We start from the raw sequence: 18,158 nt of genomic DNA on the forward strand, positions 1-18,158 counted from the left end.
TTAGTCCTTTGTACAAAATTAGGATACACAATCTCTGCCCCACTGCCCTAATCCACCAACACTCGTTTCATATCATACTCCCCTATCCTGAGGGTGACCACCAAGGCATCATCATGTGGCTGTATGGTGCTAGCCTTGTCCTCAACCAAGAAACTCAATGCTGGTCGGATTTCCATCCTAGCCCTCTTCGGCAGGTGGCTGAGCTACAGACATCACCTTCCCGGAGCAACGAAGATGACATTAATCGTGCCCAAAGGTGGCCTTAAAGAAGCATCTCTTTGAGGTCCCAATTCTGATTGGCCCCTTTGCCCACTGGGCTGATATAAAAATTACTTTAACCTCCCTTTTTTGTCTAGTTATTCCAGATGATTCCCACAAGGTTCTGCAATCTTCCGTGGTGTGTCCTCGCTCCTGGTGGTACTGACAATGAAGGCTTTGATTGCGTTTCATAAGGTCTCCTCCCATCTTATTTGGCCATTTAAAGTATGACTCTTTTTTTATTTTTTCTAAAACTTGATGTATTGGCTCTCGGAATACTATGTTGATCACCTGAGTAGTAGTAGGCCCAGATTGCCCAGCAAAATCTCTTCGGGGTCGATTATTGTTGTACCTATCCAATCTGAAATCCCTCATATCCTCAAAGATAACCTTAGCCTTCCCCTTCCCTTGCTGCTGGTCCTCATCGACCCGCTTATACTCGTTAATACGGTCCATAAGTTGATGCACACTCCTTACAGGCTTCTTGGTCAATGACTTTCTCAAATCATGCTCGGCAGGTAGGCCAACCTTGAAAGTCCTTATGGCCACATCATCAAAATCCCCATTGATCTCATTGAACATCTCCTAGTATCTGTTTGAGTACGTTTTTAGGGTCTTCCCTTCTCGCATGACCATAGACAATAGGGAATCTAAAGGCCGAGAAACCTTACTGCAAGTCACAAATCGGGACCCGAATGCCCTAGTGAGCTCTTTAAAGAATTTAATAGAGCCCTCTCTCAAACCATCGAACCATCTCATCGCCACAAACCCCAAACTAGATGAGAAAACTTTGCACATCAAGGCCTTGTTTCAAGAATGAACGGCTATCCTCTGGTTAAAGTGGCTAACATGCTCCACTGGGTCCGTTCTGCTGTTGTACATGGTGAACGTTGGCTAAGTAAACCACCGAGGAAGTTTTTCACTTTCAATCCTACGGGTAAAAGGTGACCTGGAAATTTGATTCAAAGCCCTACCCATAGTGTCATTGCCCAGACCCTGGCAAGACGGACTCTCCCTTGTCCGCCTATAATGATGATCCTGATCACACAAAAAGGACTCACTAGGAGGAGTCTTGGACTTAGGACAGTAGCTATTATCACTATCATAATCAAAAGAAGGGTCAAAGCTCGATGGGGTTCCTCTATGTTGCTCACAGCGTAACCTTCTACGCAAACGATCAATCTCCAGTTGCATGATCCTAGTATTCTCTTCATGAGAGAGGTGACTTCCACCTCGAGACTGACTTCCTCCAGTGTGCGTGGTATGCACGCTAAACTCCTGGTCCCTCCTTCGCTTGAGGTTGAGGAATTGATCTTGACATTAGGAGCCAACAGATTCCTCCTGGTTTGGCCCTGAACCTACCATAGTTGGACATTGAACTCAAAAAAGCTCAAGTAATTTCCCACAGACGGCGCCAATTGTAAGGACACAATTTGGTTCTTAAGCCCAAAAGGTAAAACGATCTATATCCAAAGAACTTAATACAATGAATTTGTAAAGAGTGGGTTAGAAAACTAGAATCTAATGAGTTGGGTAACAATTATAATGGATCCAAATGACAATAAAATAAAGATAAACTGGTTTTATCTAAATAAAATCGTCCTCGACACAGTTCAAGGAGATCAGTTCTTGTGTATATCTCTTGAATTTGATTACAAGCACAGTTCTTGTTGCTACAATATTTTTCTCTTCATTCTCTGATCCCTTTCCCTTAGGGTCTTCTTTCTATTTTATACTATCTTCCTCCTTTCATCTCTACCCTTCATATGTAGATTAGATTGCTGGTGTTGATTCTTGTCCCATCAGCACATTCTTAAAGTATTTGGGGAATAGCTGTAAGGCTGAAAATTACTGTTTAGGTATTACTTCCTCATTAATGCGGCTAGAGAGTTAGTTACAGAGCATTCAATGTGGTGGTAGCCCTTTTTTTTTAGATATTATATGCATGGTTGTCAAAATCGCGATCTGGATCGTAGGATCGCACGATTTTACGATCCCACCTCACCAAAACGATTAGAATCGCACTAGGATCGTAAAAATGGTAGGATCGTACGTAGGATCGTGTAGGATCGTGTAGGATCGTAGGATCGTATGGGATTCTACCGATCCTACCAAAAACATAGTTTTTTGTATTTTTTTTTTTTTTTGGATAAATTTTTTGTTTTGATGAAGCTTTAAGGATTTTTATTTTTTCATGTTGTGATGGTATGATTTTTTATTTTTTATTTTATAAAATTATGTCAACCTAAGAAAATGTTTTCTAGTTTCTAGTTCACTTGTAATCAAAATGAAAGAATGTTTCATAATTTCTAAATGAAGAATTTGACTTGGCTTTGCTACATTTTAAGTTATAATATTGTTAAATTTGTTTGATCAATATACTAATTTGTGTTCTAATATTACTAAATTTTTTTTAATTTTTTTTTATATAATTTTATCAGTTATGCTTGTATTTGTATATTGATTGATTGATTTTTTTGAGTATATTCTTTAATTGTTGCTGAGTGGTATAACTTGAATAGTTGAGTGTGAAATTGTATCTTGATATCTTTTACAACTCTAGTATACAAATATATAATGTCTATATAGATGATGATATGGATGATGATGATTAGGAATTTAGGACGGTGGTTATAAGAACCTTAGAATGAGAATAATTAAATGTTCACTTCACCTTAATCTTACTTTTGGATTTCATATTGTAGTTAGCTAGTTTCCATTTGTTAACTTATTTTGGATTTCAAATTTGGAACTTAGAACTTAAAAATATTTTCCTTATGTTTTGATAAATATTTTGGTATTTGGTTGCTAATTAAATATTTATTGAACTTTTTAGATACATTAAGTCAAAACTTAAATATATTTGTTTCGTTAGTATAGACTTAGTGATGTATGACATGCAAATTACATCATATGATGCAAATCTAAGTTTTTTTATGGATGAATTTATAAGTTACGTGATTATTCAACATACAAAGTCATAATCAATGTGTTTTTTGCTTTAAATCTGAAAATATGTAGGATCTTACGATTCACGATCCGATCCTACGATCTACGATCCCACCTACCTTCAACGATCCTACGTAGGATCCCGATTTTGACAACCTTGATTATATGGCTTCCCTCTGTCTTGTGATTCTAGGATGCTTATCTTTATCAATAGAATCTCCTAGAACGTTGCCCTGGATGGCAGACCACACCTTCAGATCTCGGCTTGCTCAGCCAAGGATGTATTCATCCTCGAACCACCTTCTTGAACTCTTATGACCAAACCTCACATCTTCATTCATTAACATGGACTCCCATGACAGTGTTTTACTCGTCCTTGGACTACTTAATGTCCTCGGATTGGGCCACCAGCCCAATATATACATAGATACATATTATTGGGCCTATCACCCCTACAGTTGGGTATTTTTATTCAAAAATTGATATTTACAATTTATTTATTTATTTTTAGAAACAACAATTTATTTCTCAATTAATTGTATTTTTTTTTAAGAAGAAATTGTATATTAAAACTTTGATCACGAATTTTTACTCAGGTTGTAATTGAGATTTATAACCATATTAAACTCATAGTTTTATTTCCATTATTTCATATTTATTTTACTTATTTATTCTTACTGTGACGCACTAATCCATTAAGCATATAAATAGGACCTCTTCCTCCGCCTTTACAGATACACAATAAATAGGCCCTCTTACTGTCACTCTTTGTATTCTTAACTTTTATTCTATAAAAAAATTTTAGTTATGTGTTATCAAAAAAAAATAAAAATAAAAAAAAGGAGTTGTGTGACTTCTGTCTTTCTATAACTATGTTAACTGAGAATGAAAGAGAGTACTATTTTGAACAAAGTTTCTTTTCAAACTCCTCATATATCTTTATATTGAGTGTAAATTTTGAAAATCTAACTATTAGATTGCATATTCTTATTATATTTTTCATACTTGCAAAATTTTAAAAAGATTAAACATCAATTGCTATGTCATCAAACAAATATTAAAATTTTAAGTTTTTGTGATCTAAAATAAAAAATAAGTTTATTGATCAAATAGTAAATAGCATCCGATTTGAACGAAATTTGATATACATGTTAAGAACATAAGAAACATGAAATTCAACGGTTAGATTTTTAAAATTCACAAAAAAAAAAAGAGATATATGAGAAGTTTAAAAAGTTTATCTCCAAACTAGTTTGGAGAGAAACTTTGTTCTACTTTTTTAAAACTTTCTATCTTAGTTGGAGTGTAGACTAATAGACAAGGGTGGCTAAAACTATTATATACTAAGGACAATGTGCCTAAAAGTATGTTGCATCACTTGATAAAATGTCTTACAAATGGCAAGTATTGTTTCAAGAGAGTGACATTGCTTACGCCTTAATTTGGTCACCCTCAATCTCATTGAATTGACAGTACAAATTATATTTTCATGTTATAGTGAAAATGAAATACAATTTTTGTGAATCATTATTTTGTAAATTATGAAATGCATTTTATTTGTTTATGTTCCTAAGAACAAGAAGTTTGCTAAAAGGTTGCAAGCAAATCATCTCCGTGATAAACTATGCTATGATTATACAAATAACAAATATGGAGGATCTTGTGAATTTTTGTAATAGGTTTGCAAAATTTATAGAAATTGAATATGAATGGTTATTTTATAACTGATGAAGTGATATTTTTAAATATCACATGTGAAGAGAATATAGATCACTCATTTTGGAATGAGGAGCCGATCCATATATCAATGGTAAAATGGTAAGTTTGACCCATAAATGGTAGAAATGTAACTATTGGTTTTAGTTTATTTCTTGAACTACAATGTAATTTCAAATTTTCATTTAATAAAGATTTTTTTTTTAGATTTTCTTAAATTTTCCTTCTTTTTTTTTTTTTTTGAGAAACCCTATTTAATTAAATTAAGTAGTAAATCCATTATATAAAACCTTCATTATAGGGGTGTATGACATTGTCAATTAAGAAATTATTTGAAGGACTCAATTGCTCTTTTGGATGTGGTTCTCATGAAGTGGGAACATAAAAGACTCACTTTGGCTAATTATTTTTCTTCAAAATAACACATGTAGGGGTGGGCTTTGGTTCTTATGTCCCAAAGATGAATGGATTAAGGTCCAAAGAGCCCAGTACAATACATTTGTAGAGAGTAGGCTAAAAAGTTAGGTTTCAACGAATTGGACAACGCCTTCAATGGGCTAAAGATGGTAAGAGAGCAAGGAAAAGCAATGAATAAACAAATGTGGTGCATAGAAATTCTTCCTCGGCAATGTCTTAGGAGAGTAGTTCTTGAATATATTTCTCTTAGATTTGATTACAGTTGCTGTTCTTAATGCTACAGTGTTTTCTCTACAGATTTTTTGCCCCACTTTCCTTGGAGGGTCTCTCATATTATATAGCTCCCTTTAGGCGATCTTGACCCTCCATTTGTTTGTCGTCCAGTCCACCACTTGAGTGCTTGTCTCATTAAACACCTTCCCAAACCTCTTGTGAGTTGCAGCGACCAAGGCAGCACTGTTCAGGGGTCTTCTCTACATAAATGCAGCCAGGAGGTTTGGTGGGATGCATTAAATGTGAGGGCATCCACCATCCCTTTAGTCATGTCAAGGCTAACCCCCTCTCCGAAACTTTTTCTCAACAGTAGGGCCTCCTCTGGCCACGTGCCACTGACGTGGCCTTACCATCCGAAGGGGTGATCTCCTCGGAATGGCATAGCCTCCTCAGCCTTGGTATGACACATGGCAACACCACTCTATCAAATTTTTGTACCCCACAACACATATGCACTATCCACGAGTTTGCTTCTCATCTGAGTCATTTGACTATACTTGCTTGGGCAACTTCACTTGAGCAATACTACAATTCTTCTTTATTTTCTATATATTCGCAATGAGAAATTTTGTTTGACGATGGACTCAAAATGTTTAGGGATTTAATTTTGAAGGGAAATTTAAGATTGAAATTTGAAATTGGAAAGAGGATTAATAGAAACTAATGTAAGAGTTAGACAGGGAGGACGCTATCTCTCTCTCTTTTGGCTAGAGATTTGTTGGAGTGCCTGAGGGAGGCTTACTGTCACTTTAAATGTTCATTTAGTAAAGATTATTTTTGCTAATTTATTTTACTATTTAACTTATTTTTGCTACTATTCATGGGTCCCACTGTACTTTTTGGTACTATTAATGGGTCCCACTGTATTTTTTGGTACTATTAATGGGTCCCATTGTACTAGTTTAGCTAACTTTTACCTTTATCTACCATTTTTTCAGCAAAAAATTTTCAGTTTCAACAAAATAAGTGGATCCCAAACGAACCCTAAGGATCATACTTTCCCTCTCTTTTGGCTAAAGACAAGTTGTGATCAAAATACAACTATATATAATTTTTAAAATAAAATAAAATATCATGTCATTAAAAAAAAAAAGTAACCCTATCACCGCATACCTTTGGTGCGATAGTCATTCTACAGGTATAAGTACTTGTAGGGTGTAAGGGGTAAGGGTTAGGATCATGGTTTTGAAACCCGGACCGTTCATTAAATCGTACAAGGGAGAGGTTCAAGGTTCTTGAGGTCGAACCGTGATGACACTATAATTAATTTAACAATTATTTTAAATATATATATATATATATATAAATATTAAATTAATAAAAATTGAAAAATTAACTAAAATAGTCTAATTAAAATAAAAATCCAAATTTCATATATATTTTTCATATCATAATTTTTACAAAATAAATAAAAAATATCAAATCTTAAGTAAATATAGATATAGTATGTATTTATTTATATGTTAATTAGTAAAACCTTGATAATAACAATAATAATAATAATTATTATTATTATTATTATTATAATATAAGAACTTGTGGGCTTGTGACAAATTGGCAATACACGTATATTATGTCATGTCACATCACGTTGGGCTCAAGGTTGTTCAAAGCCGAAAAAGAAGTCATGATTGAAACATTCAGCTCATTTAAATTAATCTTATGTTATGCCCAACAGCCCAAGTCCATTTAAATGGTCAATTATGTATTAAGTGCGGGTTTGGATCCAACTTATCACATCCACGTTTTGCTTCTTCCGTGTTTTCCCTTTTTTTTTAGCCCGCATTTGTTGACTTTTTCACGGTAAACAGTGCATCCGTGCACTGTTTACGGACCTACAAATTCCATTTTTTCAACAACTTTTTCATTAAAAATGGGTCCCACGGCACTATTTACACATTTAAAAATTATTTTGCTATAATATTTTTAGTTTTCAGTTTTCAATTTCAGCAAAATAAGTTCTATCCAAACGAACCCTAAATATCAAAAAAATAAATCGTAAAACCAAATGAGTTGCAGACTTGCTCATTAAAAAATTAGTTAAATAATAACTATTAATACAAGGCCCAAAGTAAATGGTCGACACCCAAGCATCTGGTACAAGTAAAAGAAGAAAGGCTTGATACCTTACACTTTGACCGCCAAGCATTTATTGACTTGTGGAAGATTGTGATAGAAAAAAGTAAAAAGTTCATCTTCATCATTGACAAACGGGTGAAGAATAGCAAACTTCAAAAACAGCAAAAATGCAAAAATGGCAAACACGTAGAAAAAAAGAAAGAAAGAAAGAGAGACAAAGAAGAAAAAGAAGGAGAAATGGAGATGCAAGCTCAAGGTCTGACAACATCTCATTGTGGTTGAGAAGCTTCAACAATGGCTGTAAGTATCAAAAAAAAAAATTCTGACTTGAAGTTGAACCTTTGAGAACCGTCCACGGTTCTTAAAACCGACAGGTTCAATCACAGTTCGCTGCTTTTTCTACATATGTTGGTTTTGGAAGATAAAAGAATTGTTTTGATGTTCCCAATTAACTCGGTCGGACCGTACGGTCCGGTTCGAGTTTCAAAACCATGGTTAGAGTTCAAGTTTTTAGAAAGAAGTTTCACACACATATATACACTTAGATTAGATTATAGTAGAATTTCTATCTTGTATATAAAAAAAAAAAAAGTAACCTTTTTGATTTTTTAGATATATATTTTGAAAAAAAAAAACAATGCTTAATGTACAAGTTATTTTATAATATTTTTATAAACTTTTGATGCAATAAATTCTTATCAGTTCTTGTATAGACTAACTATTAATATAATTTTTTTACTTACTAATAACTACCTACCGCATTGGTAATTTATTAAAAAATTTGTAAGACAGACGGTGGCTTTATCATTTTCCAATTAAAAATGTTAAAAAAAGTTAGTGCCAATTTTTCACTTTAGGGGTCTTTTTTATTTTTTTTATACTTTAGGGGTCATTTAAAATACAATATTAGACTTTTTTTTTTTGGGAGAAAAAAACCTTAGACTAAAACGCTATGGGTAGATAGGAGCAACCGTATATTTCGAACCCCCACACACAGACACTGACAGTCCTTCCCTTACTCTTTTCTCTTGCCTTCCCTCGTTTCTCTTCCGCCGTGTCTCACACACGCCGCCGCCGCGTCTCACACAGTCCGCCGCCGCCGCCGCTGCCGCCACCCATCTCCTATTCTGTAAGTTCTCTTTTAACCTTCTTGAATCAGCACTATCACCTGTTATGTGATTTTATGGCTTCCTACATGTCTGTATGTCCCTTCTTCCTTCAAAACTGTTATTGTCTTGAAATTCAAAAATGGAATGTGTAGCTATGGAGTCTTCTTGCTCTTCCGTAGTTATTTTATGCGTTGTACTTTCCCAGAAAAATTTGTGGGCTTTTGTTTAGGATATATAAACTTTTGTAGATAAAGTAGAATACCAACAAAAAAAAAAAAATGTTAACTAATAAAAAAAATTCTGTTCAGGAATCTAAATAGGATATATAAATTGTCGTAAGGAACCCAATTTTTATTCAAATTACAAATTAAGCTTCTTCCCAACTCCCAAATTTGAATGGGACTTTGGTTTTTTTAGCTTCAGATTCTGGTTTTGATCCCAGAAACTTTGTTTAACAAATGTAACATGGTGAACATGAATAATTGATATTAACTTTCAATGAAGCAGTAAAAATAAAATCCAAACCACCAAGAATTTACTAAGAATTGAGAATAGCAAAAAAACTGTACATATAAAGAATAAATAAAAGACTAAACATGATCAATAATATCTATTGTTTTACCAGTTTTTCGAGGAACTATTGAACTGCAACTGAGTGCTTCTTCATTCCTGCCTCCTTGGGTTTCTAAACCAAGGTCCGTTTAAGGTGAAAGTTTCATGTTAATATATAATCTGAACTTGATTTATGCTGACGAAGCCTCGTGTATTCCAAGTAGTTTAGGTTGAAGCTTAGTCTTCTTCTCTTCAGAGCCCTTATTGATTTGCTCCTAAACCAAAGACAAATAAATATCAAATTATAGTCGTTTTTTTTTTTTTTTTTTAGATGCATGGATGAGTGTATCAGAAAGTTAATTAGATATCAGGAAACCGGCCTTTATGGTGTTGCTTTTTAAGTAAATGCACTGATGCTGTGCAGATGTACTTTTTCCTAGGGTTGGCGTGATTTGGATCTCTTAATTTGTGGCATAGTCTAGTTGATCTTGGGCTCTTAGTTGCTCCTATTGTATTTCAAGAATTGATTCAATATTTTAAATATAGTTTTCAATACTTTTAGCTCGCCAGGACTAATGATAAAATTAATGTCAATGCTCGTCAATGTATAGGTTGTTGGTCTAATGGTTAATAAAAAATAGAACATTATCTTTAGTTTGATAGGAGTAATATATCTTAAGGATTACTTATTAAAATAAGTAGAGCTTTAAGACTATATGGATTTTCATACATGAAAATATGGATTTTGATTTCAATGTTAAAAGTGATTTCCAGAGTGGTAGGGGATTCATGTTCTTACTGTTGTTGTGCAGTGAAAATGTTGTCCCTAACTTATTGTTACAGACACATTAATATGCACTGAGAGTAATTGGATTTATGTATCTAATAATGCCAACCAAAAAAGATGTAATCTACTGCTGTTGAGGGTTTATGATAGTCATATTGTTATAAAATGATTCATTTCCATTACTTCTCATGGTATTCCCCCATTCTTTATAATATACTCATTCTATTCTTTTATGAACCACAAACAGTGTGTTAGATCTACTCTCTCTCTCTGCCTCACACTCCTCAAACTATGGCAGCCTAGCCACCTTCTGCCGCCCCTTCCACTTTGGCGACCTCCCACCTACGATTCCAACTCCGGCTATGTATACTATATTGCACAACTTGTTAAACTATATGATATAGCGCAACTTGTTTTTTAGTATTTGGAGTGCTAAAATAGCTTATGGGTATGGAAATCTAATGCATATGGGTTGTTTGTTGGCTTTTGTTTTTTCTTAAAGGGCTAGCCATCTAGTGTAGAAATGTGAGTGACATGGTCTCTATTGTTGAAGCCTATATTGGCTATATTTAAGAGAAATTGCCACAAGATGTTAATGGAAATGTTGATGAACTTAGGCCTTGACCTAGAAGCAAATGTTTTAGACTAAATAAATACATGTATTGGAAAGGCTAATGGGAAAAAAGAAAAGAGAAGGATGTTCAAGACAGGAATTCTCTAAGTGATTGAAATGAAGTTAACATTTGCTTGAACTTTTTTTTTCTTGGTCACAAACCAAACTTTAAAAGCAGTAACTTAAAAGTATGATTGATTTGCTTTAAGGACAATTATTTGTTTATCATCTTTGCTACCATTCATTTGTTTTTAAACATATAATTGGTTTGCTTGTGATATTTAGTTGTATAGGAAAGACACTTGGGTTGATATTTTAAATATATACTTTATTACACTGAGATTTAATTGTCTTTTCTTTTGATTTATATTAAAGGGTAGTAAAGGATATGATCCAAAATGGGTAAAGTTTATTTTTTAAACCACATATCGACAAATTAAAACTCAACTCAAACCATAGGTAATTAAAGAATTTACATGTGTGGTAGATGGAATGTTGATGTGATACACAATACATTTGGAAGCTAGCATGGCTTAAAATATATTGCAATTGGTACTACACTAATCAGTTTTGAATCTTTTGATGGGCTTTTATTTTTTCATTATTTAAAAAGATTACTAAAATAATAAAATAATTTATGGTTGCAGATCCTATAATTCAGCAGTGGTGTGAATCAGCTTGTGTGTTGGAGTTTGAGGCTATAAACTACTCTTGTAAAAGTCAGTTCATATTTCCTTTTCATTGGTCCACTTGTGTTTTCTTGACTATATTCTCTATTTTAACTTTTTAGATTATGATTGCATTGCGGAGAACGCTCTACCTATGGTTGTGTTACTTAAATTCTGTGAACTTTTCTGCACAACTCAACTCAAAACGTTACAAATCCTTAACCCTTTTACGTCGTTGAGTAGATTTTGTCACTTTGAATCAAAACCGGGCTTCAATTCTTGGGACCCATCCTTGCCCTTGAGACCAAAAATTACCAAAAACAATGTTGCAATTTTCTGGGATTTGGACAATAAACCTCCGAACTCGTTCCCACCATACAACACTGCTGTCAAGCTAAAGGCAGCAATGGCATCTTTTGGGGTTGTTAGATACATGGTGGCATATGCGAATCATCACGCGTTTACCCATGTTCCACAAGTTGTTAGGGAGCAAAGAAAAGAGAGGAAAATATTGAATCAGTTGGAGAATAGGGGTGTGATTAAGACAGTTGAGCCGTATCTCTGTCGGGTTTGTGGGAGGAATTTTTATTCAAATGAGAAGTTTGTAAATCATTTTAAGCAAATTCATGAGCGTGAGCAGATAAAAAGATTGAATCAGATAGAGTCAGCTAGGGGGAAGATGAGGGTGAAGTTAGTAGCTAAGTATTCCATGAAGATGGAGAAGTATAAGAATGCTGTGAGGGATGTTTTGACTCCGAAGGTGGGGTATGGTTTGGCAGATGAGTTAAAGCGGGCGGGGTTTTGGGTACGTACTGTGTCAAATAAGCCACAAGCTGCAGATGTTGCTTTGAAGAATCATATGGTGGATATGATGGATAGGAGGAGAGTTGAGTGTATGGTGCTTGTGTCAGATGATTCGGATTTTGTGGATGTTTTGAAGGAGGCGAAGTTGCGATGTTTGAAGACGGTTGTTGTGGGGGATATGAATGATGGGACTTTGAAGAGGGTTGCGGATGCAGGGTTTTCTTGGAGTGAAATTTTGATGGGGAAGGCTAAGAAGGAGGCAGAATCAGTCGTTGGGAAATGGAAGGACCGTGACATTTTGAAGAGATTGGAGTGGACATATAACCCTGAGGTGGAGAAAAAGGTAAATGATCTTGAGGATGAGGTTGTTGAGGAGACCCAAAATGTGGATTTTGAAGGAAATGTTAGTGGGCTAGTTGATGATAATATAAAAGAGGATGGCAAGTCTTGGTGGGAGCTGGATTCTGATGGTGATGTTTCTTCACAATCATTGAAAAGATTGGATTGGACATAAAACCTGGAGTTGAAGAATAATGTATGTAGTTTTGAGGATGAGGTTGCTGAGGAGACTGGGAAAGGGGATTTTGAAGGTATTGTTAGTTGGGTAGATTATACGATTACATGCAAAAGGAAGACAGCACTGCTTGGTCAGATCTGGATTCTAATGTTGATGTCGTTTCTTCACAATCTTGTGGATGACTGCTTTTAGTTTTGTATCTTAGAGTTTGGTATGTGGTAAAATCAACTTATCTTCTCTTGCCAAGAATTATCAAATAATGTACAATTTTTGAAGAATTGGATTGCCTATCAAAAAAAGAAAAAGAATTGAAGAATTATATCATTGATTTTTTTTTTTTTTGTGTAAATAATTGATGGTTTTGATTTATTTATGTTTCTTGCAATGAATCACGATGTTATATCTATGATGATGATGATGGACATGCTATGTCTATCCTATCTTTTGAATTAACATCCAGGAGGGGGTCGGACTTCATTTTGAAGTTCATGGAATTCATCAGCCAGTATCTTTTGGTGGTGCTTTCATGATAACCGTAGGAGCTCTCTAGAATTATTTGTTTGATCAAAATTTACACAGTACTGGATGCAGCATAAATGCGTTGTATGTGTAAAGGCAGAAGGTAAAGAGCAGCACAAAGAGCAGAAAACACGTAGTTTAGTGTAAGATTTGTAAAACTACGTGTAAAGCCCAAATTTGACAGAATGATTCTATAAGTTTGGGTTACACACGCCTCCATATTATTATACAACTTTGCAGAAATACTTATCAAAAAAAAAAAAAAACTGTGTAGTTTAGTATATAGCATTAGTGGCTGAGTTAGTTGTGATTAGTGGCCGTGTGTACAACTGTGATTAATTCATTAGAGAGTTAGTTAGTTTAGCTTAAATTCCGTTGGTTAGTTAGAGGTGGTTAGCTACCCTGTGTATAAATGTCTAAATCATGTAATCTATTAGTGTGTGTGATAATACAAAATATCCAATTCTTGGATTCTCTCAAATTCTCTCTCTAGAATCTGTTTCTCTTTTCATGGTATCAGAGCCAACAATGGTGTCCTCTGCAAGTTCAACTTCCTCTACTTCAAGCTCAAGCACGAGTTCACAAACTACGATTTCTACTCGTGGAGTTAATCCTTTGTTGCTGCTTCTGTCTAACAGGCAAGCATGATGACAGTGAAACTAGATTACAACAACTATTTGGTTTGGAGACATCAAATTGAGGTGATTTTGGAAGCTTACTCAATGATCAACTTCATTGAAGATAATCTTGAAGCTCCGAATCCTTTTCTTAAGGATAGCTCAGAGAATTATACCACTGAAGCTAATCCTGAGTATATTCAACGGAGGAATCGTGAGCAAGCATTGTTCACATTTATCAATTTTACTCTCTCTCCATCAATCTTGGCCCTCACAGTTGGTCAGAAATCTGGTAGAGGAGTCTGGAAGATTCTAAACAAACATTTTGCTTCAGTTTCTCGATCTCACATTCTTAGCTTGAGAAATGAGTTGATGAGTCTTAAGAAAGGTTCAGAGAGTATGAACACTTTCTTTCAATGAATCAAAGAAATTCGTGATAAACTTGGTGCTGTGGCAGTTTGTGTTGATGATGAGGAGCTTATTCACTTAGCTCTTGAAGCTTTGCCTCCAGAATATGATGCCTTTTGCTCAGCCATATGAACCAGAAATGATGTAGTTACTCTTGAAGAGTTGAACACTATTAAGTGTTGAAGAAAGATCAATCAAGAAAAGGTCTAATTTTCGAGATTATTTTTTATTTACTATGGCTGTTAATCAATTCAATCAATCCTTCAATAGAGGAAGAGGAAGGAATGGCAACAATCGTGGTCGTGGTAATGGAAGAGGTAACAACAATGGCCAATTCTCTGGTGGTCAATCTACTTAATTTCCTAATGGCCATTCTCAGTTTTTTGGCCAATCCTACAATGGTCAAGGTCAGTTTTCCCCTTCACAGTTTCAATCCAAGTCTAATTTTCAACAAGGCCAAAGACTTGTTTGTCAGATATATGATAAGAATGGCTATACTACTTTGGATTGTTACCATAGGATGAATTTTGCGTATCAAGGGAGACACCCTCTAGCTAAGCTTGCATCAATGGCTGCAAGTTCAATGGTTGCAAACTCTTGCTCTAATCCAAACCAGAATTGGTTCACTGACACTGGTGCTTTTGATCACATTACACTAGACTTGTCTCAGTTCTCTATTCATCAACAATCTACAGCTGGTGAGACTGTTACAATGGGCAATGGACAAGAATTGCCTGTCACTCATATTGGTAATGGTAATCTTCTCGCTCCATTTCACAATTTTAATCTTAATAACATTCTTAGCGTACCCCAGATTGGTTCAAATTTACTTTCAGTACATAAACTTTGTCTACAAAATAATACATTTTGTTATTTTGATGCCTATCAATTCTCAATTCAGGATTTACCTACGGTGAAGGTCCTATACAAAGGGTTGAGTAAAGATGGTGTTTATCCCATTCCACCTATTGCTTCTTTTTAATCTTCACCTACATCCTTTATCAATTCAAGTTGCTTTGTTGCTGTTTCTGCACAAGCTTTACTTTGGCATCAAAGGCTTGGGCATCCTTGTTCCAAGATATTGCATTCTGCCTTATCCTCTATCAATTCAAGTTGCCTTATCTAATGTACCCTCTGTTATTATTTTTGGTTCTAGTGATATTTGTTCACAATGTGTTTCTTGTATAAGTGCTAAATGCACAAACTTTCTTTTCCAAAACATGTATCTAGTACTACTTTTACTCTGGAATCAGTTCATTCTGATGTTTGGGGCCCTACTCCTATTGTATCTGTACTTGAACACAAGTTTTATGTGATATTTGTTGATGATTTTACTCGTTTTACTTGGCTATTCTTGCTTAAACATAAGTCTGATGTGTTTAGTGTGTTTTTACATTTTAAGACTCTTGTTGAGAATCAGTTCAATACCAAAATCAAGGCTTTGAGGTCTGATGGTGGTGGTGAATTTTTAACAAAAAATTCAAGGCTTTTTGTCTAGATAATGGTATTTCTTATCAACTTTCCTGTCCTTACACCTGTCAACAGAATGGGGTGGCTAAAAGAAAACATAGACAAATTGTTGAGACTGGTTTAGCTATGCTTCATAAGACTAATCTTCCTTTGTCCTATTGGTCTTATGCTTTCAGTACTGTTGTCTATCTTTTTAATAGGATTCCATCTTTTGTTCTTAATTTTGTGTCTCCTAGGTAGAAGCTTTATCTTAAGAAGCCTTCTCTTCAGGTTTTAAAAGTCTTTTGGTTGTGCTTGAATTCCATTTTTGAAGCCTTACTCCTCTCATAAATTTGATCCTAAGTCTTGATTGTGTATTTTTTTGGGTCATCCACCTCTTTCCAAAGGCTATATCTGTTCTGAGGTCTCCACTGGGAAAGTTTATATTTCCCCTCATTGCATTTTTCATGAATCTGTGTTTCCTTCATTGTCAAGCATGGATTCTGTGTCTTCTTCCCCTTCTTCATCTCTTCTTGATTTTGATCCTTGGTTGGCTACTTTTCTTCCTTTGTCTATTTCATATGTCTTTGATTCTTCTATTCCCATGTCTTGTTCACAATCTTCTTCTATTAACCCTGCTTCTTTCCTGTTCTTGACACTACTCTTGCTATTGTCCCCAATGTGTCTCCACCTATTTCTGCTCCTACTGTTTCCACCAATACTCATCCTATGCTTACCAGGTCTAAGAATGGTATTTTTAAGCCCAAAGCCTATGTTGTTCAGGCTAACTATGCTATGATTGAACCCCCTTCTTATGTTGTGGCTTCCAAGTTTTCTCATTGGGTTGAGGCAATGGACTCAGAATTAGCTTGCCTACAACAACAGCATACCTGATCTCTTGTTCCCCTACCTTATGACAAGAATGTGGTTGGTTGTAAATGGGTTTTTAAGATCAAGAGAGATAGCAATGGCAATATTGCTAGATATAAAGCAAGGTTGATGGCCAAGGGTTACTTGCAGCAGTATGGTTTGGATTATGCAAAAACTTTTAGTCCTGTTGTTAAACCAGCTACTATCAGGATTGTTCTTGCTTTAGCAGTGCAGTTTGGTTGGTCTCTTAAGCAATTGGATGTATCCAATGCTTTTCTTCATGGGGTGTTACAAGAAGAGGTCTATATGTGTCAACTCCTTGGCTACAAGGACAGTTTAAGACCTGACCATATGTGTCTCTTACATAAAGCTATCTATGGTCTTAAGCAATCTCCTAGGGCCTGGTTTGATAGCTTTACCACTCAACTATTTCATCTTGGATTTCATGCTTCCTATGCTAACACCAACCTCTTCATTCTCATTCATTCCTCTCATATTGTGTATCTATTGCTTTATGTTGATGATATTATCATCACTGGCAATAATTCTCCCTTTATTACTGAGATTGTGAGTTAGCTTGGTTCTTTTTTTGCTTTTAAGGATCTTGGATGCTTGAATTACTTTCTTGGGCTTCAGATTGAGTACATAGATTCTGGTCATTGTTCATTAGTCTAAGTATGCTCAGGATTTGCTTACCAGGTTTAACATGCTTGACTGCAAGCCTTGCTCTAATCCTTGTGCCTCAAATCATCATTTTTTTTCTAAATCATAGTCCTTTACTCACTGATCCTACTGCTTATAGAAGTTTGGTTGGAGCACTTCAATATATGACCTTTACCAGACCTGATTTGTCCTATGTTGTGCAACAAGGTAGTTAATTTATGAGTAAGCCTACTCAGCATAATCTCATTGCAGCTAAGAGGATCCTTAGGTATTTGAAAGGGTCTTTGCAAATGGGGATTCATTTTTAGCCTGGTCCTTTGTCTGTTTCTGCCTATTCTGATGTAGATTGGGCTGGTGATCCTATAGATAGGAGGTCCATCACTGATATGGTTGTGTTTTTGGGTGGTTCTCCTATTACCTAGTTTGCTAAGAAGCAGCCTACGGTTTCAAGATCATCTACAGAGGCTGAATACAGATCTTTAGCTATCACTACTTCTGAACTTTATTGGTTGAGGATGTTACTTAAAGATCTTGGTGTTTACTTATATCATCCTTCAATTTTGTGGCATGATAATGTTTCTGCTCTTGCCTTAGCTTTAATCCTATTTTTCATGTCCGCTCTAAACATATAGAGGTTGATTATCATTTTGTGAGGGAGAAGGTTTTAAACAAGGATCTTGTGGTTAAGTATATTTCTACATCAGATCAGTTGGTTGATGTTTTCACGAAGTCTCTTCCTTCTCCTCGATTCCATTTTCTGGTTCACAAACTCATGGGAGTCCCTCCCTTTCGTTTGAGGGGGGATGTAAAGACAAAAGTTAAAGAGCAGAAGAAAGAGCAGCATAAAGAGTAGAAAACAACATGTAGTTCAGTATAAGATTTGTAAAATT

At 35.1% G+C, this 18,158-nt stretch overlaps 1 protein-coding gene across 13 annotated transcripts; it reads left to right on the plus strand.

Annotated features, from left to right (window-relative positions):
• The first annotated feature begins 8,621 nt into the window (after positions 1-8,621).
• Positions 8,622-15,615, plus strand: LOC126708932 (uncharacterized). 13 transcript variants are annotated; one of them, XR_007649289.1, is made up of 5 exons: positions 8,622-8,821; positions 10,388-10,504; positions 11,401-11,472; positions 13,782-15,041; positions 15,188-15,615. XR_007649289.1 is itself a non-coding variant. In XM_050408940.1 (5 exons), exons 3-5 carry the CDS (start codon positions 10,585-10,587, stop codon positions 12,737-12,739), a joined length of 1,272 nt encoding a protein of 423 aa, XP_050264897.1. In that variant the 5' UTR covers positions 8,622-8,821; positions 9,427-9,507; positions 10,388-10,584; the 3' UTR covers positions 12,740-13,078. The 13 variants fall into 13 exon arrangements, 9 of the variants coding, with proteins under 9 accessions (XP_050264897.1, XP_050264900.1, XP_050264896.1 ...); XR_007649292.1 differs by having other exon boundaries at positions 13,782-15,035; XR_007649291.1 differs by having other exon boundaries at positions 13,782-14,693; positions 14,806-15,615.
• The last annotated feature ends 2,543 nt before the right edge of the window (positions 15,616-18,158 follow it).

The sequence above is a fragment of the Quercus robur genome, chromosome 12 (genome assembly GCF_932294415.1).
Source record: "Quercus robur chromosome 12, dhQueRobu3.1, whole genome shotgun sequence".
Lineage (NCBI taxonomy): Eukaryota > Viridiplantae > Streptophyta > Magnoliopsida > Fagales > Fagaceae > Quercus > Quercus robur.